The 27,988-nt window shown below is 40.5% G+C and overlaps 2 protein-coding genes across 2 annotated transcripts; both read right to left on the reverse strand.

Moving 5' to 3' along the window:
- Positions 1-853: 853 nt before the first annotated feature.
- On the reverse strand, positions 854-6,569 carry CCNA2 (cyclin A2; the record flags this gene model as incomplete). The annotated part of the gene is made up of 8 exons (XM_082482877.1): positions 854-905; positions 1,349-1,482; positions 2,340-2,453; positions 3,329-3,533; positions 4,109-4,332; positions 4,678-4,793; positions 6,090-6,324; positions 6,444-6,569. 8 exons carry the CDS (start codon positions 6,567-6,569, stop codon positions 854-856), a joined length of 1,206 nt encoding a protein of 401 aa, XP_082339003.1.
- A 366-nt stretch (positions 6,570-6,935) lies between these two features.
- On the reverse strand, positions 6,936-27,398 carry BBS7 (Bardet-Biedl syndrome 7; the record flags this gene model as incomplete). The annotated part of the gene is made up of 19 exons (XM_082482227.1): positions 6,936-7,608; positions 8,071-8,194; positions 9,722-9,825; positions 9,935-10,044; positions 11,163-11,327; positions 12,320-12,459; positions 15,356-15,421; positions 16,469-16,543; positions 18,032-18,224; positions 18,804-18,906; positions 20,628-20,712; positions 21,451-21,581; positions 22,969-23,085; positions 23,691-23,763; positions 24,396-24,582; positions 25,191-25,366; positions 26,219-26,281; positions 26,998-27,063; positions 27,363-27,398. 19 exons carry the CDS (start codon positions 27,396-27,398, stop codon positions 7,472-7,474), a joined length of 2,151 nt encoding a protein of 716 aa, XP_082338353.1. The 3' UTR covers positions 6,936-7,471.
- Between the last annotated feature and the right edge of the window lie 590 nt (positions 27,399-27,988).

Genomic DNA, 27,988 nt, shown 5'->3' on the forward strand with positions numbered 1-27,988 from the left:
AAGGGCACAGAGCGGTAACTCACCCTCCTGCAGTTTAGTCACTCCACCGCCCCTAAAAAGGTTCTAGGTGAGAAGACTGATGACTATAATTTTTTTTAGTAGATATCAACAAGCTTTTGGGACAGCTGACACATCAACGGGAACTCCACGGGTTTAAATTAGTAACAATTTTACACTTTGACTAGAAAATACCTACAGTGAGACCATTTTCTACATACTGGAAGAGAGAAGTACGAACTGGTATACTGGTTTTCACTGTGCAGTCCCTGCAGCAGAGCATTCAGCCTTTAACCTGATGGAGATCTGGTGGTACATTAGATAGCAGTCAAGGCTTCCAGTAACTGGCATACTCTAAAGAGCCTCACAAGAGTCAATTTCAGCACGGTGTTCTCCTCATACCTATACAGCTTCTTCCAGTACTAAAGCCGTTATGCCGCATTTTGGCTCTATGCTAAACCTCAGTTTACACTAGACAGTATAAAAATGCTACAAATACTGCTGTGGAGTCCAAGTCATTCTTACTTGGAAGGAGAAAAAGCCCTACTGTAATAATGCACTGCTAATATTAATGTTTAGTCTATAATTAGATAAGCAGTCTCTGACTTCTCTTGGTCTGCATGGTTAATTCTGTGCTTGAAGAGAACATTTTTATAAAACCCCAGCTAAATATTTGAACAAGATTGCATGTACAAAAGATTTACAGTAAAACCATGTAAAACTAACTTAATAATTAAGCTCCTCAAAACCTGTATTAATATTCTGAGTGATCACATCTAGAGTTTTGAAACATGTTTAAAACTGTACATCATTTTCCTGTAATATACATCTTTTTAAAAGATCAGTCTTTTGATTATTACAATAAGTTTAGTGTCTCTGGTGGGTCAATAAGCGATACTCCATGGTACCTAGAGGGGGGGAAGAAAAGACGCAGGATGTCATCTTGCTCACATGCTTTCTGCCATAAAGAGCGGCACAAAGTGCAGGAAAGCACAGTTCTCACAAGGCAGGAAACATTTTGGGGCTTGTCAGCTGCCACAGATTTTTAGGAGCATTAGGTACCATCTCCTGCCTACCAACTGTAGGAACATCAAGAAAATTCCTCCAGTTTCTACCTGACAGCGCAGGCAGTGGTAGCAGGCCTGGTGGTGGACGCCAAGTATTGCTCAACAAAACGTTGCGCAAAAACCTGGGGGCTCTTGTCACTGTTTCACTTACATGGCAGATTTGGTGAGTTGAGTCTGACTGAAGACTCAAGATGCACCCACCTCCCCACCCCATTAAGCAGTTACGTGCAGGGACAACTCAGGCCTAACGCACCAGCTTATCGCACGTCTCTGCAGATACTCACTTTGTACTCTTGTACTTTTCCCTTATGGACTGTTGCGTGTGCTGTGCTGCTTTGAGGTAGGTCTTGTGTAGGTCCACGAGGCAAGGCTTGATGTCTTCAAGGGTGTAGCCTGTTACTTTGCACAGGGATTCTGGCTGAGGGAAAAAAGGAAAAGAAAGGGGACATTTGAACATTTCTGTTCACTTACGCCAACAACCACTGGTGGAGTTTTTAGCTTCCTGTTGAAACTCTGTTCTTCAAGTAGGTTAGCAGAGCAGTGTTTTCGCAAGCTCAAAGTAGTTTAACATTCACTGCTCAGATTTTAGCAGTTCGTGTAGATATACAATAATCCTGATAACAACCATGTTCTAAACAAGTATTCCTTGCCTCCGGTGCTTCAGCTTTCTTACTACCCACTTCCTCATCACAAGCGCCCTGGTTTGAGCCACACAATTTCTCTTCTAATGCTTGGGAAAACTGCACATTTGCTGTCCACTGCTGGGAGTGCACAGTTTCTACTGTGATAGAATGGGCTGAGTATAATCCTTGTATATTTTGTATTTGTATTGGGATAAATACTGGTTCTTTAGAGTTATTAATGTTAATTATCTAGTCTTATTCTGTTAAATCTGTTTATATTTCAACCCCCAGGTTTTCTTGGGTTTTCCCCGATTCTCCTTCCTGGGTGGGGAGGGGTCATTGGGTGAGAGCATAACTGTGTAAAAGACAATAAATTGTTGTGGATTTCTCAAACCATAACAACAAGGAAGCTGCTTACAGCTTTGAGGAGGATCACCAGAACGGAGTGCATCAGTCCACGACTCTTCCTTCTAAGAAAAAGTGTGTTTCCCCCCCATTTTTAAAATACCACAGGGAACAATCCCTAATTAATAGCCTGGGGGTATGGAGGGGCTGCGATTCCTGCAGCCCCGGCCCCAGCTTTCAGAACTGCATACGAATATGCTAAAGATGCATGAAGGCACACAAAGGCTCCAGTTTTAGTGTTACATACCCAAGTTTGTCCAGTGATTGTATAGCCTGCTAGATGAAATGCTGCAGCAGCAATAACTGATGGCAAGTATTTCAGGTAAGGATCGGCATCAATTAGACTCAGCTCCCCGAGGTACTGCAAGGGAAACGAGAGAAAGGGAGTCATCTCCTTCCAAAAGGAAGTAGAAGAGCACGTAACAGTTGCACTACAACCCTAATTTAAGCTTCCAATCCTGCCATCAGTTGGAGGAACAGCTTTTACTCATTTCCACTTACTTTCTCTTTTAGCATCTACTGTTAGCTACTATCAAACAGTGTTCCCAGTGGCTTTTTCAACACCGCATTTTGTATTTAGAGGTATATAAGATCTAGAGGGAAGAGAGTAGTTGGGTCTGACCTTTGCACAATGAGACAAAGGCTTCCATGTAGGAGCTCTGGTACCTACCATACAGTTAGGATTTAATATCATTTTAGCTGAAACCTTATCTGTGCTCTGCTTTAGAAATCAGCCTCTGGATTTAGAGCTCACTGCTTGTAGAGGCGAAAAAACAAAACACAACTCCTTTTTAGCCAGAGTGGGTGGGTAGGCATGGCAATTTTAGATAAGAAAGAGGAAAACATCTAGCAGTGAAACAAACCCCAAATTAAAGTTCATCAATCTCTGCCAGCTCTGAGTAGGCATGCATGCTTGGGCCAGGCCAACTGCCAGCCTGCCACAGGAACAGAGTATCTCAAACAGCGAGTGGCAACAGGAGTGTTAGTTTCCAATGATGTGGCACCACTTCTGGAGGAGCACATGGCATAATGTATACATTCTCCAGAACTCTCCCAGAGAGACTGTGCATTTAAAAACAGGAGGAGGCAGGGAAGCCTGGACTGAAGAATCCTTTAGTATTTCTTTTCTTTCCTGCCGGGACTTCTTTTCTACTGGGACTTGGAAACAGAGCTTAAGTGCATTAACAGTAACAGAACTCTCTAGTTACACGGGCCGAGCTAGTAATTCTTACTTACCATCGATAGGCTCTCCACTTTAGCATTTGTCTGCTGATGTAGGAAATACTGAGTGAGGAACTGGTTGATTGTTGGAGCTGCCAAGTCAAACGACAAAACCTTCAAAATTAAGTGCTCCATCCTCAGAACCTGCTTCTTGGTATAGGTGTCATCTGTGATGTAGACAAACTCTGCTACTTCAGGAGGGTAGATTTCTTCAAACTTTCTGCCAGGAGAAATAGATATGAGCAAATAACTGAGTGCTAGAAAACCAAATAACTGTCAATATTTAATGAAAGCCAGCACACTAATTTAAAATCTGACTTGTGAAGTAGCTGGGCACTGTTACCAAACAAGTTTGCTGCACTTGGTTCAGTAGCTCTTGAATCAGCAGAATTTGAAATCACAGAGCTACCATAGCTTGATATTTTAGCACTGAACAATTTGGGATTCAGAATTACAAAATTCCAGAAGAATTCCTTAAACTATTAATTCGCGCAAGACAATTTCTTTTCACATGCCTTGTGCATATTCCGTCAAATACTGTTTAGAAGCCTTCTACTGCTGCAGCTAGAAATAATTAATCCTCACATTAGGGCAATCTACAAAGATAGCCTAGAACCTTGCTTGCAGAGTTTCATACAAGCTGCCAAGCTTTTAGGTGGATAACTCCTGATTTTCCTTCTAGTGTGAAGCTCTCCCGAGTCATCCTGACTATAGGCAATAGAAATGTGATAGCCACAAGATTTCCATCTGTATAAGACCAGCAGGTGGAATTTTAAATTAAGCAATTTCACTTACGATGCAAGCAGCATAGCTGCAGTACCCACAAGCTGCAGTTTTCCTCTCAAAACAGACATTGAAGAAAGAAACCTATCAATGTAATTCACAGCTAAGTGCAGGGTTTCATTCTGTAATTTGTATTCTTCTCCAACTTCCACCAGCCAGTCCACAAGAATAGCCCGCATGTTGTTTGTGATATCAGGTTGCTTCTTCATGTAACCCATTTTAGGCTTGCATTTCACCTGTAGGTTTAGATGACAGAGAAGATTGAGTTTGGACTAAGTGCTGGCAGGGAAGCACTGTTTAAGCTCCATTTACCACAGTTTAAACAGATTGGAAGTAAGTCTAGGATCAATAAGTTGTATTTCCATAATCTTGCTTTCCAGTGTCTATTCCGTGCATGGCACAATCAACTTTATCACGAGAAACCAGTCTTGTGTTCACAACAGTGGACACAGCATCCTATTCTCTATTTCTAGCAAGATTTAATTTAATCACTGTAGCAGTAACTAATGTTTAGGTGCATTTCTCAACCCCAAATTTCTCCCCCGTAAGCTACATGCAAACAAGAAGAGACAGCAGCTCACCTCCATTTCCCTAAGGTACGTATGGATATCGCTGACGTAGTCTGGCACATTATTAACGTTTGGTTTTTTATCTTCTGCTTCTGAGGTTATTGAAATATCCATAATACTTGGAGAATCTAAGCAGAAGATAATAGCCATGTTAAAAGCGGCACCGTCAGAGCACTCCCCCACAGCACAGGGAACTACCCTAGTCTGTATTTGGTCGATGGTGGCTCCCCAGGGCTGCTGGCTCTCTTGCCTCCTGGGCAGGCAGAGAGGGCAGACCATCACTCAACTAGACTGGGAGTTGAGGAGACTCTTGGGAAGCCAAGACATTACTGCAACAGGGAAGCTCCCCATTCCCCGTCCTCTTCTCCCCCCTAAGAATAAACTGATGGAAAACTCTCTTACAATTACGTAGTACTCAGTGCATCCTGTGTTACCTTGTTACATAGATGTGACTCCTGCAAGCCTAGCTATTGCAACTTAAACAGGGCTGGAGTACCAGAGCTTTCTGTAGACTGCAGAAGTGGAACATGAAATCAGCCCTCAGATACTCTTGCACGTGTTACAGGAGATGGATCTGACAGCTCCTATTTCCTATGTACTGGGAAGCACTTAAAACACTTGCACCAGTACAGGTACTACCTAGGAGAAAAATCCATTACCTCTCAGGATCTGCCTGAGTAAAGTCCCCTTCTAACTCTATAGTAGTGAGCTGGGTGAGGCTGTAAGGGCTGCTCTTCTTGCCTGTAATCTGGTTTCTCTCATGAGGTACCATCATAGAATAGTTTGGGTAGGAGGAGACCTTTAAAGGCCATCTATTCCAACCCTCTGCCATGAGCGGGGACATCTTCAACTCGATCAAGTTGCTCAGAGCCCCATCCAACCTGACCTGGAATGTTTCCAGGGATGGGGCATCTACCACCTCTCTGGGCAACCTGTGCCAGTGTTTCACCACCCTTGGTGTAAAAAATGTCTTCCTTATATCTAGTCTAAATCCACCCTCTTTTACTTTAAAACCATTACCCCTTGTCCTTGTTACGGTTAAAAGCATAAAACTGCCTACAAAGGGCAGCGGGGTTAGAAACGTAGAGGCTCAAGTGATTAATAGCTCAGCTGGATTGAAAAGCTGTGGTGTGGTAATGGCAGGCTCAAAGGAACCGAACCGGTTTCAGCAACTAAAAAGGTATCTTCCGAGCCGAACCAAGCCACCCTATGCCCCAAACACCCTCAGGATCTCCAGTTTGCTCTGGAAGCCATTCCCCCGCTAACACCTCGGCACAACCCCACTCCCCGCGCACCCCGGGGGAAGGGCCCCGCGCAGAGGGAAGCGGGCGGGACGGGGCCCTCAGAGCGCGCCCGCGGCAGCACCACCCTCCCGGGCAGGGCTTGCTGGGGGGCTGCCGGAGCACCGGCGGGGTCTCACCTACCGAAGCTCAGGTCCATGGCGTTCCCCAGGGGGGCCAGGGGCCGCCTTTCCCCCAGGGCGCAGACGGCCGCCCGCAGCCCCAGCGCCGCCGCCGACTCCTCATCCTCCTTCTGGGTGACCGGGCCGCCCCGCCGCCGCTCCCCGTCCGGCTCGTCCACATGGATGGTGAAGGCCTGCTGCCCGCCGACCAGCCGCCCCGCCGCCGCGCCAAGGCCCTCACCGCCGCCCCGCGCCGCCTGTGAGGAGAGCGGCCGGTCAGCGCCGCCAAGAGCCCGGCCCGACCCCGCCGCTGACAGCTCCCGCCGCCCCAAGATGGCGCCCCCTCCCCCCCCCCGCCGCCTTCCCCTCACCTCACCTGCGGCGGGAGCCCGAGCCGCTGTTGCCCGCCCCGCAGCGGCCCCAGCGCCACGCGGGTGCCGGCGGGCGGCGGCGCTTTGCCGCCTGGAGGGACGTTCTCCTGGTTCTCCTGCTCCGCCAACATGGTGGTGGCGGTGGCTGGAGCGGGGCCGGGCCGGGCGGGGCACAGGCGGGAGTCGCGCCGGCGGCCACCGCCGAGTCTCGCGCCGCAGCGCCGCTCTCGCCGTTCAAGTAGCCCGCGACTATTGAATCGGCCAATGGGAGGGCGCGGCGCGTCACGCGGACTACGGGCGGCAGCAGGGACCAAAATGGACGGGGCGACCGGAAGGCGGGGCCTGAGGCGGAGGGGCGGGGCCTGGGGGAGCGCGCGGCGGGAAGGAAGAACTCCACATTTCCAATTCGGGAATTTCAGGCGGAGCTCGGAAATGAAGGACGCGGAGACAGGAGGCGCAGGGAGGAGGTTTAATGCCACCCGCTCTCGAACCGAGAGCTGACGTGCGGCTTTACAACCACCGCGAGTCTGAAATCCACAGCGACTTCTCCCACGCACACAGCAGCTGCGTCAAGTCCGGCGAGATCGCGATAGCGCCTGATCGCGGTAGCCCCTGATCCTCGCACCGCCTGCTCAGGGCAGCAGGCACATCCCACAGTCCAGCATGGTTTAGCACGCAGATTTCTTCTAAACCAGTTTCTTCATGTGTTCTTATGCCGGGAGAACTGACTGCGCCTGGTCTTGAACAGCACTGAAAACATTTTTGCAAAAAGAGGACCGATTTGGTAATTACATTGTTTAAGTTTTCTTTAGCTACGAAGAATGCTGCGTACATAGAAACTGCGCGCATTTAACATACACAACAGTTTATATAAACGAAAGGTGACTACTGTATTCAGTCTGATAATAAATACAAGTAAAACTTCAGAGATGACAGCAAAAGTCTTTTTCTTAAAAAGTGTTTTGGACTTGATAGTGAATGCCTCGATTTTAAAAGAAAAAAAAAAAAAAGAAAAATGACCGCTTTTCCCTTGTCAGGCTGCAGACTCAAAAAAAGCAATCAGTCCATCTTGATCACAGCCATCCAGAATCTCCAGAAGAAGAGGAACTTTAGTTTTCACATTGGTGCCTTTGAATTTAAATTTATCGATGAAGAGATCTGTGATCATACCTGCAAAGGTAAAATCCCAGGACTTATTATTTGCCTTGTTTTCATTATAAGGTATCTCTACTTTTAACTTGTTATTATGTACCAACTACTGTAGTTGATTCCGGATTTAGAGACAAGACTCTTTTTAAACTTCACATTTTAAACAACGATTTACTTTCAAACAAACCCAAAACACTGCTAGAACAGCCCAGATTCCAACTTCATTCCAAAGTGAGTGTTTCTGCCTTCCCATTACCCACATCTGGAACACTAAAGGAGAGAGAACTATCACAGGATGGGCAACGAGGACTTTGCTTCGGCTGAACATACATCAGCTTAGTAAAGCTGGTGTCTGGCAGCGATTCTCTGAGCTGAGAGCTGTACGGGGAACATCAGAGGCGGCTACAGAATTTCCTTCACTAAATTAGATCATCTCTGGACATTAAGCTGCCTTTAAATAAAAAGTTGCATTGATCAACAAACCATAAAGTCTCTCAAGATGTGCAGGTTGTCTCTTGTATTCCTCAAGCAGCTGATCTGCCTCTTCCAAAATGCTGCGGTATTTTGGTAGCAGGAAGTCCGTGTTTCCTTCATGAACTTGTAATTCCTCAAAGACATTTTAAATCATAAGAATTAACAGCAGTTAAGTAACATGAGCATAAAAGTAAGAAGAAATTAAGCTTGAGTCTGACAGGAGGAAGTACTTCAGAGACAATCCCCTTCTAAACTAGCAAGAGTTATTTTCCAAGTGCCTCATTTTCTAGTCTTCTAACAAAATGACAGATGTTACTTGTCACTTCACAGACTAAGATGCTCAAAATCCTGTGTATTACAGCTTCCAGCTCCAAGTACTGCCAGCACAGGATCACACCACAGCCCAGCCCCTACATGATTAAGCCTAATGAAGGCTCAAAGCCTTTGCCATGTCTTCATTTTTAGAATAAGTTAATTCTAAAAGGTGTAGCACATGCTGAAGTCGGAAGGCAAAAGTAAACTCTGAAAGCATCACTCCATTCGTGACAGCAAAAAGTTGTAAAAACCTCTTCTAAAATTGCCCAGTCTACCGTCAGACCAATTTAAGACAGTCAGTAGTATAGATCTTTTTACCCCCCACAGAAAGACTGCTCTTATCTAGACAAAATATAATTATGCTATGCATCGTCAGTCTGCTGGGATAACAGCTTTCATCAATCACCGCATTATTTTACTGCCTATGGATAAGTTATTATCCAAAAAATGAAGGACAAAAAAATTGTCAAAAAAGATTTATCAAAGAAGATTCGCCATTTAAAAAAGCCTAAAACAAGCAAGATGTGCAACATCATTATTATTGCACAAAAATAACATGCATTAAGAATAAATTCTCTATTATTCTTTGCCTCCCTGGTTTGCCAAGTCAAGCCCAAGTAAAATACTTTTAATGATAATAAAGATATACACTATGCTCATTGGTACTCAGTTTTTCTACTAACCAAAGAATTCTGATGACTAGTATTTGATTCCCCCAAAGGACAAGAGGGAATTGGTTGTCCATTTGAATCTTCTCTCCCCTTCAAAAAAAAACCCAAACCCAAACCCAAGAGAGGTGATGGCAGGTTTTTGACAGTAAAATCCTGGTTGTTGGAAAAAGTCCAAGAACTGAGACAAGCTGCCTAACTGGTACCTCCCAAAGACTAACCGCTGAGGAGCGTATTAAGCAAGAGATTAAAAAGCAGATAATTCAGAAATTATGACACACTGGGATGAAGTTCCAAAGCAAGGAGGTCGCATCTGGCCTGGATAATCATCCCCAGATCTAAAAAAACTTTTAAAAGTTAGCGGAAACAGACAAAGAAGGAACTGGAAAATAACAGCAGGCAAAAAGAGAACATTAGATGATAAAGCTGGCTGCCTTCTACTGTCCGATTTAAGCATCCTCAACATGACTCAGTAATCCTACATGTTATTCGCTAGTTATATAGTACAAATGGGAATTTTCCTTGCAGAAGTCTGTTTCTGAGATAATTAAAATACATGTCCTGGGAACCAAAACAGAACAGATACCAGTGTGACAGATCTGACCTGAGCCATACAGCTTAGTATCTGTCAACATAATCCCCCATAAAAATCCTTCCACGGAACTTTAGATACTTACTCTCAAAGCATCTATTAAGTGAACCTTCTTGGCCAACAGCTGCTGATACTCTAATTTAGGGTGGATAAGTTTTAATGTGTGCCTCACTGATTCTTCATTTATGTCTAGTATGGAAGAAAAAAACAAACCAACAAGCAAATGAATACTACATAGTCAATTTATAAGAATATAAAATTAAGTCAAGGACAAAAAAAATAGAGAAGAAAGTTTTACCATATGATATGTTGAGATTAATCTTCCTTTTAGTAGCCTCTTTGGAAAGCACATCTTTTAGGATTGATATTGTAGAAATGTTGTCAGACTTAAAACATCCCTCACCTTTTCTATAAAGGAAGAAAAACTTTAAATGAACAAACTTAAACACACACACACACATTAGATTTGTCCCTACCTTAAAATAGAAGGCCTGTAAATTAATTCCCAAATTAAAGAAAGCAATCTCTATAAACATCATAACGATTCTCCATGTATCAGGTGGCTGTACACAGACACATGCTATTCCCTCCTATCCTCTTCCCAGTATAATCTTGTCAGAGAACAGTTTGCTCCAGTAAATCAGACAAAGCAATATACACAAATTTCAGGTATACAAAAACCAGTTAACTTTATTGTATGGCACTAAGGTTATACAAGCAAGATCTCTGACTGTATTCATTCCTCCTAAGTCTTATCATTGCAATACCTTGAAGCCAAACAAGAAGCTTCAGTACCAGAAGGGAGAAAAAACACTCTTCCCCTTCCCCCCAAAATACACCACCCAACAACTTTCTACATTATGAGTAGACAACACGTATGGTAGGCTGGAAGCAGGTTGGAATCTGTACAATTACAACAATTAATTTTTTCCCCACTTTACAGTTCCATTTTCAGGTAGATGTCCGTAATTTGCTGAAGGAAGATATAACTAATTAATTTGCGAACAGAGTATTAAGCACAGAAATAACAATTGCCCAATATAAGTTGCAGAAAAAGAAGGACTTCAGCTTAATGTTTATTCACATTTTCGTTAGCATGAATATTAAATACCTTTTCAGTTATTTCTGCTCCTCAATACAAAAAAAAAAAGGAAGTTAGAAAACAACAGGCATTACAAAATAATCTCACTATAGTTAGGTAGGTTCTTTACATTCTCAAAGCAAGCCACCATCCTAAAATCATATCAAGGCTTTCCTCCCTGGCAATTTTGGGTTTTTTGATCAATTTTTAGAAAACCCCTATGCAAGTTACAGATTGCATCATTACTGGGTAGCGCTCACCCCAGTAATGTTTGACAATCCGTTTTAAGAAAGATTCTTCTTCTCCTTAATGGGAGTTTTGATGGGGTTAGGGGTGGAAAGGTGAGCAGTAGTATGTGTGTGAAACGGCACTTGTAGGCTGATCAAGAATGAAAAAGACAAAAGCCTCAGCGTAGTCACACTGTGCTTTAGTAATTGTATTTTACCTGTAAGTACTTTCAAGCTGCGTACCCAGGAAGGTGTTCTGAAAATAGAAGGTGATACTCTCTCCAGCGGGAGTCTTTTCAGGCACTTCAGGCAAGCAAAACACAACCCAGGAGTGAATTTCAGCAAAACTGAACTGGCCTTTGAGCGTCAGTGTATTCATGGGTCTTTGACATTACGAAATTTAAAAAAAAAAAAAAAAAAAAAAGAAAAAAAGAAAAAAGGTTAACAGTTATGAAGGAGGGGCACTGTCAGTGCACTTGTTATCCATACGAAAAAAGTTTAGTTCCATGTGGTGGTTTCCTTTTAATCAACACCCTGTAAAAGTCAGGTATCTTGCTAAGTAATTATGTATTACAGAACAAAGCTATTTTTCTGTATTTCAAGACAAAAAGCTATGCATACATTCAAGTTTTATCTCATAGTAGGCACGTTAAAACTGGATAAGAAACTGGCTGGAAGTTTTTGACATATCCCGTTTCAAGTTGTTAAACCTGAAACTTATGACAAAGGTAAATAACTGACAAGACAACAAATATGAGTAGGAGCCTCAACAGTCTCCCACGCTGTAAACCACATAACATTTACATCAAGAACGAGGTATAATGGAGCTCATTTGCACATTAAGTAAAAGCATTTGGGATCATTCCTTCAGTTTTGTGTTGAAGCAAGCAACACAAGATGTTACCAGAGGGTGGGGAAAAATCAAGTAGAAATTGCATAAAATAGTAGGTTCCTAACAAAGAGGCAAGGGGCAAAAGAAGTCTTGGCTCAGTTTTGGAGCCAAATTTGCTGTGGGAAAGTACTGCATTAAAAGGGTGGAGGGGAGAACAAGGCTGAAACTGAGAAGACTGTGGTTACTGACAGGGGAGTTTCCTTTCTACCGCACCCTCAGCTCTACTAACACATGGGGCTGCAATATAATCCAGGTCAGTAAAATGAAAAATAACCTGAAAACAAGGATAAAGAACAGCAAGGAAAGCAGGCACCCATTAAATCCTCATTTTCTGTCAGAAAACCCATAAAATGGAACTACAGGCTCAAAATTCTAGGTTAGGGGTTAGAAATTACATACTTAAGTTTATAGAGTAAGCGTTGTTTCAACTGAATTGTGTCAGTTTTTCAAGAGAAAAAAGCATTCATTCTTCTTTGCAAATACCTGTCATGGTCAATAGTGTGAGTTCTCTGATGAAGTGAAAGTGGTTTAATTTGATATTGATGAACTTGGCAGGTTTTTGGTTGAATTCTTGGAGTTACATATGCTTGAAGCGTTCCGTACTGTCCTTCAATTGATCGAACCTGCAGAAATAAAAGCAGAACCCACAAAAAAGAACAAAAGGCAAAAGATTAACTTACCATGATTTTGAAAATTGGTGGCTATTCAAAGTATGTTAAAGGACTGTAGTACTTCAAGAGTATTTACAGTACTGTATTTACTTGATAGTGCCACTATAAATAGAGCAGATCACAAATGTTTTAAAACTAGGTGAAGTAGTGTCCCATGAAGTGTTGCTATATTAGATGAATGAAATATTAGGAAAATAAAACCTGCTAATTTACTTTCTGATCAGCTAAAATAAAAAGTTTGTAACTTGCTTCTAATTCTTCAGTGGCCCCATTTTTTCTTTAATTAAGGAAAAAATATATTCGGTAGCAGTTGGCAGCAAAGAATAGATCAAAGAATTTAGAAGAGTAAACTGAATTTCAAAATACACATTCATGTCTTCATAGCAATCAAAGTTCTTCCTGATCTATTTTTGGAAAAGTAAGAGGCCAGATTTAAGTTCAAGTCTCAGAATACCTAACAAGCAGGATGCACAAACACATTCAAGATACAGTACACACTCTCCACACCTCTGAGGACACAGCAATGCAATCACTTCTCTGCTGAGATCAGTTACACAGACTGCACTAAGAAGTCTGCCACTCTCACAGAACTGACAAGAAACAGGACTGTCCCACCTACATAACCAACACAGCCATGGAAGTAGGCAGAGGAGCTACTGAAACAGCTTTATTCAAACAAAAGAGCAGACTGGAGTTCAAGTATAGGTTTGCTTTACAGCCTTGATTATGTCCTCTATTTTATAGGGTCTCAGAACTCAAAAAGCAGTGTTTTGTGGGAAGACATCCACTTCAATGTTTTTAATAAGTTAGTAAAGAGTTCTCTTTGGAAATAAAATCACCACGACTTAAAAGTTGTATTGTCTGCATGTGCACAGATGAAATACAAAAACAGAATGAACTCCACATAGCAGGATCACTGGAGATCCTTCATGTATTGCAGCGAGGTGGCAGTAGAACCTGTGCAGATCAAATCCATCACATCAGGATCCAAATGCAAGAGTGATAGTACAGCGTTTTGATGACACACTGCACTAGGATGACACACAACAGCAAGTTAATAAACAGTTTTAGTGGGAGAGTAAAAAAAAAAAAAACCAACAACAAAAAACAAAACACCAAACTTCTTTTTGTGTATCATGAATGCAATGGATTTATTTTTCTTGTGTTAGTTACCCTTCACCTAGTATTTTCAATAGTAAAGGTGACCAGGGCCATATCCCTAAATTGAAATATGAGAACTAAGACATAGAGAGATAAAGTGACCTGCTCAGAATCAGCAAGCACACTAACAGCATTTCTTAAGCAGGGGACCTGGGAAATAGTCTTAATTCTGCACACTAGGTCCATTATTGTGATCTCGCCACAAAACAGATAACCACTCCCACATTTGATGCATTGTTGAGAGATATTAGTTGTTTAGTGTAAATAAGTAAGTTTTAATTAGAATAAATTACTTCTGAGTATAATATGGTGCGACTTGTGCTGTTTGCCTAGCTTTATTTAGTGTGAGTAGCTAGATTTGCTGAAGCCTTTAGGCCATGATAGTTAATTTTCCTTAGTAATTTTCCTAGCAGACGGTACAGTGCTGTGTTTAGTTTTTTAGTATGGGAAAGATGGTGATATCACACTGATGTTTTGGTAGCGTTTCTGCCAAGTCCGGGACTCTTCAGTTATCCATGTTCTGCCATCAAGTGCAGGTGCACAAGGAGTGTGAACCAGAAGATAAGGAGGCCCCAACCCTCGGCTGAAACTACAAATCAACAAGGTAAGAGCCTGCCAGCCTGGACACAGAAAAAGAATCCAATAAGATGTTAGAAGACCCCAGACCAAAAATCACCATTGGACTAAAAGACGCATGGACAGCACGTGAAGAGCGGGTGTATAGGTCACCAGGTTTAATTGCCCAGAGATTTCTTTGTTTGGGGTCCCTCTCTTTGGAGGCACCCAGCCCAGGCTGTTCTTGCTGCTACACCTTTCAATTAAATTAATTATTTTATAAAATTCAACACCTGAGACTGCTGCAGGAAAGCCTAGGGTTGAGCCTGAAGAAGGAGGAAGCGCACCTGAGAGCAAGTGTGTGTGTGTGCACAACAGCATGAATAGCATGGGAATGCTCAGGCAGCAGCTTCTCCTTTAACATGCATCTTATGCAGGCTTAAATTTCTAACGATAATCTATTGACTGAGAGTTTTACATAAACAAACACATATCATATTAGGGGGCTGCAGTGTTAGGAGACTACATAAAGAAAAAAACCTAGAGTCTGTGTGCATCTTGAGGATTTTCCTAATCATGATTTCCTTCATTATTTCCCCTGGTCGTAGCCACAAAATGTGTGAATTTGGTGGATCATTAAAAATAAACCCAAAAACATCCACATGCCTTTAGTACAATAGGCATGGAACAACCGGATTTGCTTCCTCTCCAGACTACAAATACAGTCTATATTCTCTGGTTACTTCCCAGTGTAATTTCCTTCAAACACTTCCAAGGAACAAAGAGTGCCAGAGCTTGCTTTCCCACACCTCTCTCCACTTTAAGTTCCACACACTGTCTCCAGAATCAAGTATTTTCACAGTTTGTGTGATTTCCCCACTGCTTTCATTTTAGGAATCCCAGGCTCTCCTCTGAAGTAACACATTTTTAGAAGCCTTTAGAAACCCTATAGACAAATACAAAGCAACAGAAGGCCCGGATTAGGCAGTCCTCAGGAAACAATCAGCAGTAGAAACTGGACTGATCATTTGCTCAGGTTGAGCAGTCAGTCCAGGTAGAGATCTCTCCACTCAATTCCTAAGCAGACATCTACATAAAAATTAATTATGGAAAATATACTGGAGCATTTTACCTTAAGTTCAAGTCTCGTAGTATTTGCTTGGCATCGGTAAGTTGCAAGAAGAAAGTTGCTATTTGGCTGTGAACAGCAAAAAAAAAAACAGAAAAATAAGACGAAACAGGTCTGTGGATTCACAAAAGTTCTTCCGGTCTGTTTTAACCGTAGACATGTACAGTAAAGTTTTTGCTATTTATGTACAGCTATCTTTGGTTCCCTTCAGTATTCCAATTAATTTTAATAATGGTAGAATTTAAGATTTCTCTAGATAAGAAGAAATCAACTGAAGAGCCTTATACTCTTTAATACCACCATAAAAAATTATAGATATCTATTTTTCATCTGAAGAATGCATCTGTCAGCCTGCCCCACGCATCTGCAACATTAGTCCAACATCCAAAAACCTAAATAAGATCAGTAAGAAAACACACTAAAAAAAAAGCTAAATTAATCATCATGAATGACAAGAACTTGAAATACAAAGGTGATTTCTGAAAGCTCCAGGCTAGACCAATAACGTGCAAATTCAGTTCTTAAAACTAAAATACTTAGAGGACTGTTATAAGGAGAAAGAGTTCACAGAAGATTTTCATAATGCTATGGTAGTTTCTGAATTTCCCCCCCTCACCAAAAGCATCTTTAGTAATTCTTTAAGTATTTAAGTTTGTAATTATTACATTAAAAAAATGCATTTAAACATATGCCTGCTCACACAGCAGAATTTTCCCATTCTAAAGTGATTTTTAAGAGAGACAGTAAGTAAGAAACAGAATGTTCTTCACTTAAATTACTTTGAAGTAAATATATGTGATACTGGCAAATCCAGAGAAGACAGCAATTCTGAATGTCTTTCACATTCCTGATCAGGCAGAAAAAAAAAGCACAACAGCAGCTGCTCCTGGATCCTTTTGCACACATTTAGCTTTGCCTTATGTCAGGACCTGCCACTAACTCCTAATTCTGCAGTATCTCTGACAAAGCTGAGCTCTCCAAAATTACCAAATGAGTATTTTAACTCGATATGTTTAAAATTACAAATATATACATCCAAACTTTATTTTTAATATACAATACTAAGGGCTTTCATCATGTGATCTCTATAAATGTAATTGCTTTTGTTTCACTTACCTCAGAATCACAGCTGCTAAAACTAACAACAGCAGAATTTTTATCCACATCCAGCAAGTCTATTGGGACATCACTCTGCAGAACATGGGAGGAAGGAAAAATAAAGAGCTTAAGTTCCTGAGTAGCTTCTAATGCATTTATCCTCTAACTGTCATCAATTATTTTAAAAAAGGAGAGGCAATGATTGCTTCATCCAAGAAGTAAAAGCCTAACAGACACACAGCTTCCTACTTAATCCCAGAGTAACATGAGGATCTTTGTCTTACCCTCTTATGGAGTCCTGAACCCAAGCGTGGCTGGCTTACAACAACTTCTGTGTAAGATGTGTAACTATCTTTCAGACATGAAAGCATACTTCATTCATATACATAACATATATTCACGATTCCCTATTTTAATAGGGGGATTACAATCTTCATTCAGGAAACCAAGGATCATATTACATGATTATTCACGATCCTTTTACTTACAGTAATGCTTCTGACACAGACCACTTCTCATCTACGTGTGTTTTCACTGGAACTAAAATGAAATCTAACACTGTTTTAAAAGTGAGATTAAAGGGTATTAGAATGATTAATTACTTGATCTGGTACTGCTTTATAACTTCACGGAAGTGTCAGGAAACATTGATAAATACGCAACATACTTCCTAAAATATATTTTAAAAACAGTGTTACTGTCTTCTCACAGCAGAGGAATACAGGATATTGCTTTATATGTCTCTAAAGAAAAAGCTATAAATTCTAAACTCTGCATTAAGTTCAGGGCTAGATTAAACAATTTCATTATTCCTCACTTCGCTATTGAAACAGCAGATACTATAGAGCTGTTTAGCTGTAGGTTAGCATTGCTCTAATAACATCCTTAAATAAGACTTATATTAAGAAGTGAAAAATAAAATCCTACAGTAGTTCTCTCCCATTTGTTACAGCAAATTCACCTCACAAATTCCTCCTCATCAAAATTTTCTCCCCATGCATATCCCAAATGAAGGTAATTCAGTACCACTACTCTTTCTGACTACCAAAAATAACACTAATTTCAGCTGATGCAGTAGGAGGGATAACTAATTAAGGCTGCTCTACTTGGCAGGGATATTTATCACCAATTGCACACAAATCAGATGCTGCTCCACACTGAAAGTGCACATGTGGTCCACACCATTCTGAAATTAAATTTTCCACTACAGAGGGTACTTAACTGGCAAGTGAGAGATTTAAGATTAAGTTAAGTGCTGTTTAAATAAGGAGGGACGTGCAAAAGCAAGCACAAAAGTTACATAAAAACCTGCTTAGCACAGAAGGCATTTTGATCAATTTTGGTAGTTAGTATAACGTTGCTCTGTACCCTAAAGGTTTAAGTTGCATTTGTTCTCTAACAAGCACTTACAACAGTTCCTTCAACATTACAAGGCTATACGCTTCAATTTGCTCTTACAACAATTCAGACATTTAAAAACCCATATACTTAAGATACTGTAACTCGGCTTTTTAAACTAGAAGGTCTCCAAATGTTTTATTTATACATCAAGAAAGCCAACAAGAACAAAACGACACTAACCTGTACCAGCACATTATCTATAGCTGTCTGCACCTCCAATATGAGGCTGTAGCTAGCATCATCCTTATTTAACGTAAACTTATCATTCACACTAAACGCAGGTACTGATGAAACAGCAGTACTGGATTGAGAAGACTGCTGGTATTTTTCACGTTCCTGAAGTACTTTAATCTGTAAGTGTTCCAACTCATTCCTAGAAAAAGGAAACACATATAATGTCTTAAAAAACAACTATAAAAGCTACCCTAGAAATTAAACAGCTTGCAAGATTAAGCTTGCAAGGCAATCATGTTTGTCATCTGTCCACAATTTTCCAACCAGAAGTGACTGGTGATTCCCCTTTCCACATACAAAACAAAGATAAAATATAAACTCTATCACATGAAAATGTAGATTCTACTGTACCATGCCAAAAGAGATTTCTATGAGTCACAGGAAAGGATAACTTCTTTCCCTTCGAGAGTACAACACATTTTGAATTATACGCTAGTGACTACTTTCTTCCCATCATTTAGATGCTATAAGCAGCACAGAGGAAGGGAATCTTATCTTGCTGATACTGAGGAAAAAGGCATTAAGACATCATCGTATCAAGGCAAGATAGAAAGAGACTGTGAAATGAGGCTGCTATTCATTTCTACTTTGAAAAGGCTTAAATCTACTGCTAGATACATTAATGATACAGAAAATCCAGTGAGATAGGAAGGTAAGATAACATTTCAGATTTTAACATTTCAATTCTTCCATTTAAATTTCTTTCCAGTACAATTACCTTAAGGATGAAATCTTGCTCTGCATTTCTTGGCTTAATTTTAGTTCTTCACCTGATCCAGCTTCTCTATGGACAGGTTCTGTAGTCAGTCCTGTCAGCCAGCCTAAATCAATATGTGAAGTTTATATTCCTTATAAGCTATAACAAAAAGTCTACACTCAGCATTTGTACATGTGGAGTGATGTTTGCCCCAGATGCTGGGTAGAGAGAATAGAGACTTTAAATTAATCCTTTCTTTGCAGGATTAATCTATACACTGAGCATGATTTTTTTATGGGTTTCATTCTTAACTTACAGATTGGAAAACATTACTTATTCTTTTTCATGAAGTCCTTCAAGCAATAAATCCCTCTGTGGCAGTTTTTAACTGAGACCTTAATTTTTTTCCCACATCTGTTTCTCTGGCAAAACCTTGAATAATTGGCAGTACTATAGTTGAAAACAAAACAAAGCAAACAAGCCCTGTGCAATGTGTTTATAGCAAACTGTATGTTGCACAGTGTGCTTTGAGATTGAACACTGCCAGTTGAAGTGAAAAAAAAAAAAAATCGCCCTTTTGTTTACTTACATTTACTTATAAAAGCAAATACTAGTTGGTTATATCCTGACACCTCAGGTACAATATGTGGACTTGAATGGGTGTTTATAGCTCTAGTTACCTCATCTAATACATGCGAACAGCAAGATAGCATTATTATAAATGGACCATAAAAGCTGATGTGTCCATGATCTTTCACATTCCTTACCCATCTACTTCAAGTACCAAAAAAGCCCAATAACAGAGCATGAACTTTAAAAAAAATCCACAGGAGTCCTACGCTGCCAGGCTTCAAATGTAACTTTTACTGCTCTAAGCATCACTTTTCCTGATCTGCCAAAATCTGCCAAACTCAGTCTACTGCACGTCCTACTACACTTTACCTTTGAAAACCCACAGGTGAACATGGGCTTCTGCTTTTTTCCTTCTTCTACAATTGATCGATCTTTGTAACATTCCCACAGGCACAAAAAGAAGCCAGAAAGGACTTTGGTATGATAGGCTGCAATAATACTGTGGCCAAAACAATTCACACGAGGTGAGGTTTATACCTCTGAGTCTTTCAATCATCCAAAAACTACTTAAAAGAAGTACTTGAACACCATTACTTCTCAATAACTGCGAACTGTATCTTGCTGAAATACATGATTTTAAATACAAGAGGTTTCAGTAGGCTAATTTTTTAGCATGCAAGATAACTGAAGATAGAGAATTAGCAATATTTTTAGCTCCCAGCATTTAACACATGCAGCAGGTTTATCACAGCCTCTGTGACAGTCAGGCCAATAGCTTGAATCCTACAGAGCGGCTGCTGAGACGCCTCACGTGGGGAAGCTTTATTTTCTACTAAAAGCAAACCCAACCACATTTAAAGCCCTGTGAAGCTGAAAAGCAAGGAAATTACATAAAATGACAGGAAAACAAAAAAAAATATGCATGTCTATTGATACTTTCAATACAAAAAAAGTCTTAAGTAATTCCTTCAGACAAAACATACTCATTATTTCATCACAATTAGGCAGCAGTCTACACCAGAGAAAAAACAGCCACTGCATTACACAGCAGAACACGTTAATATCTTAAACTATAAAAACACAGCTTAAGTGTAGGAACATTTTTTGAAGTGTAAATATTAAACTAGAAGAGATCTTTTCAGCAAAACATTATGCTGGTTCCAATCAGAACAAAAATTTTAAGAGACATGAGCTGCTTTAACAACACAGCCTGCTTCATTTTTATCACATCACCATATGCAATGTTTATTGAGTAAATAATATGAAGCTTACCTGAATATGTGGATGCTAAAATTTCATCATACCCATCTTTTCCTACACAGCCACCCTGGATTGACGCAATGCTCTCTGATAAAGCCTTCAAATAAATACATTCAAGCAGAGGGAAACATCACTACACTTTTAAAATAGGTTTGGGGTTTTTGTGGGGGTTTTAAGGGTTGTGCTCCTCCTTCTATCTGCATCACAAAATACCTACATAGATGCACAATATCTAGACCTACAAAAAAAGTAAGCCAGCTAATGACTATCGCAGCTAAATCAGGGTGTTTTAGCAAATGCATTCCAATTCTGCTCTGCATAACAAAGACATTAATAAGCATTTTAATGCAAAACACTGAGGAAAATATTTTTCCAGGAGGAATTAGCATTCTGACTGAAGGCTAAAATAGACACTATGGATCAAATCTACTATTTTAAACAATTCATGACCAAAGTAATTATGCTCAGTAAAGTCCTGACAGCTTACATTTATTATTTTACATGTGAAACAGCCTATACACAACATAGAGTTGTTTTTTTCACTGACAGAGAAGTGCTGGGTTGGGTTTCACCCAGGAGAGACTTCAGTAGTCAACAGAGCCAGAGCTTTAACACACTCTCTACGCTATTTTCATTTTTGCTCAAATTAGGAGTATCTCACTTTCTTGTTCTTAAATATTAGGATATTGCTTTGCAGTTCATATTGTCAACGTTACAGAGCTCAAATTAAAAACATTTTAGTAGTAATGATCTTGTATATTGTTTTGAAATACGGGTGGTTTGGTTTTTTTAAATTCATTTTCTCCAGCAAAGCAGCATATGAACGTGGGCTTACATGATCATATCGAAGGGCAGGATCATCTGCGCTCTCAAAGTTATAGATTTCTAGCACTCCATCATCTCGTCCAACGAGTAATTCTTTAACTCCATCTCCCAGAATGTCAAAACTATCAATGCATAAGATACCTAACGAAAAAGAAAACAAAACCATTCACTTTGTCTTTATTCTTTTATGACACAATGATACACAGGCCACATTCAATTACACAGAAAGGTTCTTGGTCGACTTTTAAAGTTTTATTAATGCCATTTCTGGATGAGTCCACTAGAGGGCTGAAGTCTCTCTCCTGTGTGTGAGGTTCAAGATTGTACAGTGGGTTTTACAGCAATCAATTCCAAATCAAAACCACTACAGTTCCCTTGGTGAAAAGCACTGCACAGAGACCCCTTCTGATGTTCAAATCGCATACTTTTGAGCAGTTTAACCCTCCCTCATCAAACATTTCACCAGATGAGCTATTTGTCTGTCCACACTACTGTAACTTCCCCAGTTGAAGAAGCAAGCATTCTTTGTCTCCTCTAGTTGACTTAAAGCTATTGATAAATGGACAACTGTGAATTCTGTCTAAGGTGACAGAAAGAAGGTTCTGACTAGTGCCAGACTGGGACTAGGTACTGCCACTTGACATGTCAGCGGACAAATCCACTACTAATGCATGCAGAACCAACCTCTGACCACTAACCATGCTTGGACAGGAAAGGGAGTTAAGGTCTGGAAGAAGGAAAAAGCAGTGAAAGAGTTTGTACAAGAATTAGTCTGGAAAACAAGATGGAATTTAACTTTTATGACTCCTTCATATTTCATATGAAGAGTAAGGACACACCAGGAAGCATTTTAAGAAAATAATTTAGCAATAGCTTTTATGAGATAAATAAATTTTAAAAAAATTATATCCATATATATTCTATTCCTGGTCTTCTCCTCTACAAAGGAGTATGGGCCACTAGATACTGCACAAGCATCATACCAAGCCTAAAACAGGGAAATCGTCATACTGTGCTCCAATTAGTTAAGTCTCATTGTGGAGCTTTAATGAAAGCCTTATCCCATCTTCAGACAGAAACCCTTATAATGTCTTTCTTTAAAAAAAGAAAAAAAAAAGGGAAAAAGGGAAGATGCTAACCTTTCCTGTGAAGAAACTTTAAGGCCACCGAACATCTGAAATATCTGGGAGGTATATTTGCACTTAGAAATAGTCACCAAAACGATAAAAGCCTTAAGTAATCGTACATGAATCAATATCATTTTACAAATGCCACTTTAAAAATACTATTAAAAAAAAGTATACTAAAGTACTGGAAATAATATTGAACAGAAAACCCAAAGCAAGACAAACTGATTAGAATTATTTATAAGAAAATCAGAACAATGAAAGAGAGCTTACTTATATTAACATCGCATACTGACATAATGCCTCCAAAGTATCTATGAATAAGATTTCCCGATTCTTATACTCATAATAAAGCCTCAGATATGCTGGAAAGCTAAAGAGTGAGAGATTGAGACACATACCTCCTCTCTTTTTTTCATTTCCAATTTCCCACTTAGGTATAGGCTTGGAACCATTAATCTGGATAAGACCCAGTTTACCGTCAGAAGTTCCATACACAATTTCTTCTCCAGAATCACCTAAACACAAACTGAATTTAGAATCGATAAAATAAAGCACTCCAATTTAAAAAAAAATTTAAAGTATCATGCAGTTACACTCTACAGATGAAGGGAAAAAGAAAATACTAATATTAGTGTTGTGTAAGGGAACTGTCAGGCTTTAAAAACAAACACACACAGGAAAACTGCACCTGTTCTGATAATTTCTTCATGGCTAACAGTCTTCTGTGTATGAACGCCCCCCTGCACTGGAGTCCTGCCTACAAATCATTCAACTTAAATTTCGGCAAAAATAGGCTATTAAATTGCCTTTACAGAAGAGAAACAAAGAGATTCATTCAGAACACGCATCCAACAGTGGATGTCGTGAACAACTACTTTTCCAAACTAGCTCTGAATGTCTTTGTCACACAATCTAACTGAAACTAAATTAAGCACCAGATTAACACACTAAAGCGATTTCTATTTGGTTAGAACAGATTAGCAAGAAGGATGATCAAACTATTTTAAGCTTGATCCTTCTACAGTCTTAGTTTATGTGCACTCTACTCGATATTCTCATCCATCCATGGACGGATGAAACTAGCAATTCTTGGTTATGCATATATTCAAAATCTTGTTACCCCCATTTCCATTGTTTAGAGCAAGAACAGTAGGTGGTCCGGGAACTTCTACTTCATAGAGTAAATCAGATCCCTAAAACCAAAAGAGAACCATCTTGAAAGAGTTTTATAAAAAAACAAAACACCAAACAAAACCCACCACAAACCAAAACCCCACAAGCAAAATTATTATTATAGTAATGGATACGCTTCATTTATACAAACTCCCAATACCTATGGGAGAACCACTTCTGAGCCAAAACAGAGTGATGTTTATATAAATAAAACACATGACCCTTTAAATGTGTTAATTTTTAAAATAATCTGAAAATTTGTCTGGCAATTAAATTTTTTAAACCATTTAATATCACTCAAGTTTGTCACAACAGTAATTTGTGAGAGCAAGTATTTCCCAATTGATGAAGACTTACACATTTAATTCCCTTATGTGAGCACTTTTAGTTAGAAGGGACCAATTTGTTGTCCACTTCCACCTATGAATTCCAAAGCCCATTTATAGGAGTTTTATTAATCCTCATTTTACAAGTTTACAATCATGATTTTCCTTTTTTTTTAAAAAAAAAAAGTACCAGCATTACAGACAAATAAGTAAGACACAACATGCTTATGCCTATGATGTTTAAGCCATGCTAATATGCTGATTCCCTTAAGAATTAGTCCAATTCTATGGCATCAATACATAAATAAACAAGCAAGTATTTTGACCTGTAAAACTCTGAGGACTCTATCCTGACATGCAAGTACCGGTGTAATGCAATTCACTTTATCTACAGGAAGGCAGAGAACATCATTGATTTTATCTCCTGATAAGTAGTAGTGCTGGTCTTTGCAGTCGCAGTAATGGTTATAGATATAGCTCGCACAAAGAAAGAGATCTGCTCCTGAAATATGCCTGAGAAAAAGAAAACAGTTCTTGTAGCATTTTCCCAGTATAGTTGCAGCGATTGTCTTTTAGCCTTACTATATGCATGCACTGCACTGCAGATTCAAGGCGTTAGTAGGCCCCACAAGCTGGTCCAGCTATTAAAGTTTCTTACAAATGCTAAAACCATATGATTTCTATAGCTCTCAAATTTCCTATTTTGTCTTCACATAAATCCTAAGAAGTTTCATTTATATAATTTCATGACATTAATTCTTCTCAAGCCAGTTTATAGACGACAGCATCTTACATCATGATCCAAAAAGAAAAATAAAATATTTGTTCCTGTTCTGCTACAGGAAGGGTATGGGCATGACACACTATGGCAATAACCGCAGGTCTGCTCACCTGCATTTGCACTGATGCAAGAGCCTCCAGACCCCTCCCAACCCCCCTACACTTTCTAAACTTCCCCATGATTTTCTAAGTTCCTTCCTACATGCCACGGCACAAACTAAAGCTGGAGTGGCACTTAGTGTTACCTACAACAAGCACACAGTACGGTAAAAGATTATTTCACAAAATCATACATTAACAATCTGCTACAGCTATGAAAAAATGAAAAATATCATACATACATAGCTTTGATGCTTTCAGTGAGGTTAGTTTCGAATGAAAGAAACTGCTTCCCTCTTTTTGTGAAACCTCTAACCTCTGATCCTGTAGCCACAAAAATTTTCTCTTGGGGTGTATTAAGAGCTCCTCCCAACTCCAATCTTGCAATTTTTTGGCCTGGCAGTGTCTTGAACACTGGCTATAAATAGAAAAGCAATTTTCATAATTGCAATGTTGTTATCTTTTAACATAAACAACAGTAAGTTTGCTTTACAATCTCTGGCAAAACTAAGATACTATGGATTATATGCAGACAAAAATAATCTGTATATTTCTGTTCAGAATCACAAAGAAAAGCATTTTTTAAGTCAATAAATATAAAAAGCTGTAAAATATAATAAACTAAGACTTTATTATTTCACTGTTATTCATCCACAGGAAAATTTCAGTACTGCTGCTAGCTGTAAGGTTTTTGTTTGTTAGCGGTTTTTTTGGTTTTTTTTTTTTTTTTAAAAGAACAACACACACACTCACTCTTTCTTACATGTTGCATTCTTATTCCAGAAGACTACATAGATTTCTTGTATTGCTATAGAGTCCTTATGAACTGGCTATGAACCTCCTCAAGAGAAAAAAAAACCCACCATTTTTATTAAGCTAGGCATAAGGCTCATAAAAAGCAATGTTTCCCAGAGTCACCTAAGGTAACTGACTTAGTGTATCACTGCAGTTTTTGTCCAGTCACAGTAACTGAGTACACAGTTAAGCCCAACTGAACTGCAGAGCAAAAGGTGTGAAACAGACGTGTTGGTTTTTTTTTTTTTTTTTGTGATGATACACACTAGTATCTGACTGTATAACCGTGGAGGACCATGTGCTTGTCCAGGCATGAAATCAGCATGCCCTCATCACGGCTAGGTATCAGTCCACAGCTCTACCTAGACACCTTCCACAGGTATCTAATTTCCCATGTCAATAAAAACTGACTTTCAAAGTTCATTAGGGAGAACATTTAAAAAATAAGATTTTAAAATGGAGCATTTCCACTTACCACAGCTTCCCCTTTTTTTATGCCAAAACATGTAACAACCCCATCCTGATCTCCAACCACCACCTTCAAAAGCATAATACATATTATTACATGCATTTTAAAATAATTTTTTGTATATTAATCATATTTTCCTGTATTTAAATACTTTAAATTCTACAGTACTTAATTTGCATAGCTGTACGTACAAAAGCTTGATAAACTGCTCTAGATAGGTGACTAAAGCCCCAGAACAGTAATTTACGTGACAGTATTTACAATCCTTTTTATGCTTCTACTTGTAAACACCAGCAACCACCAAGTGGAATGCTCTCAAAAGGCAAACTTGGGAACAGTTGTATTTTTCTATCAAGAATCTGTTATTAAAACAACAACAACAAAAAATGCACTGTTACTTCTATTGTGTTTTCCTAACTAAGTTCCCTTAGCTTGAAGCTATATTAAGGAAAACTGAAAGAGAAATATTTCACCTCAAGTGTTAGCAAAACAGAAATACAGAAACATGCAAGAACTTCCTGGCGGTTTTCAGCTATGCCTTGAGTTTAGAAAATTCCTTACTGGTTCGCAAAGTCTTCCAAATAGAAATTCAGATTTTTTTTTCCTCTTTTTTTTTTTTTTTTTGGTCTTCCTCTCTCCTATTTTTTTTCCAAAACCTTCCACAAACGTGGTTCCAAAGTCCTCCCCCGTGAGACACCACCCGAGGAAACCCCAGAGATGGTCACTGAGGGGCCGAGGGGACCCCCCCACCGCCGGGCGGGCCCTGTGCTGCCCACAGCCCCCACCTTCTGCCTCGCCTTTCGCCCCGAGGCGGGAAGGAGCCTCATCGTCTTCTGAGCCGTCACTCCCACCTGTGGGAACACAACGCCCGTTAACCGGGCCCGGTAGCCCGCCAGTGTGCCCAGGGAGGGGTGTCCCGGCCCGGCCGAGGCGGCTCTGGAGGGAGGCGAGGCCTACCCGGCCCCGGCCCCGGCCCCGGCCCCACCGCCCAGAGCACCGGGACCCTCCATCGGGCTTCTCTCCCCGTGAGGCCGCCGGACGGCCGCCTCGGCCCATGGCCCCCAGCCGCCCCCGCTGGGCCAGGCCGCTCGCCGCCGGTCCGGCCCGCTCCCCCGGGGTAACGGGCCCGTCGGTACGACCCGCGGCCCACCTGCAGGTAGTCCACGCGTGCCAGGCTCAGCTCCATCGCGCTGCGGGGAGCGGATTCCACCCGGGGCCGCAGCCCCGCCGCTCCCGTTACCGCGGCAACCTCGGCCGGCGACCGACATGGCTCCCCAGTCGGCTTCCCATTGGCTAGGCCTGCGGGCGAGGGGGCGGGACGACAGGCAGGAGCGCGCCGCCATTGGGCAGACGCCCGGGTCGCGGGTGCCGGCGGGGAAGGGCGGCTTTGGTGCCGAAGCAGCGGGACGAGAGGGAGGGTCGGCAAAGTAGGAATATTTTATTTAACAACGAAGCGTCGGGGGCGTTATTTAGAACAGTGTAACAAAATACCAGCCCTGCACGGAGTCCAAATGTTTAAAAAAAAAAAAAAACACAAACAAAAAACCAACCAAAAGCACGCCAACATTTCTACCACAGAAAGAGTAGCTTTGGACCGAGGTCACAGTCCCGTCCAAAGCTGGCTGTTTGTTTGTTCGTTCTTAAAAAAAGGTCTATTCCTTACTATTTAAAGTAAATATGCGGCATTAAGAAAGGGCAGTTGTGGGTACGTGTATCTACATACATGTTAGACAGTGCTACTACAATTACATTCACGCTTACCTGATTTTCATTAAT

Source organism: Vanellus vanellus (assembly GCF_965231255.1).
Source record: "Vanellus vanellus genome assembly, chromosome: 4".
NCBI lineage: Eukaryota > Metazoa > Chordata > Aves > Charadriiformes > Charadriidae > Vanellus > Vanellus vanellus.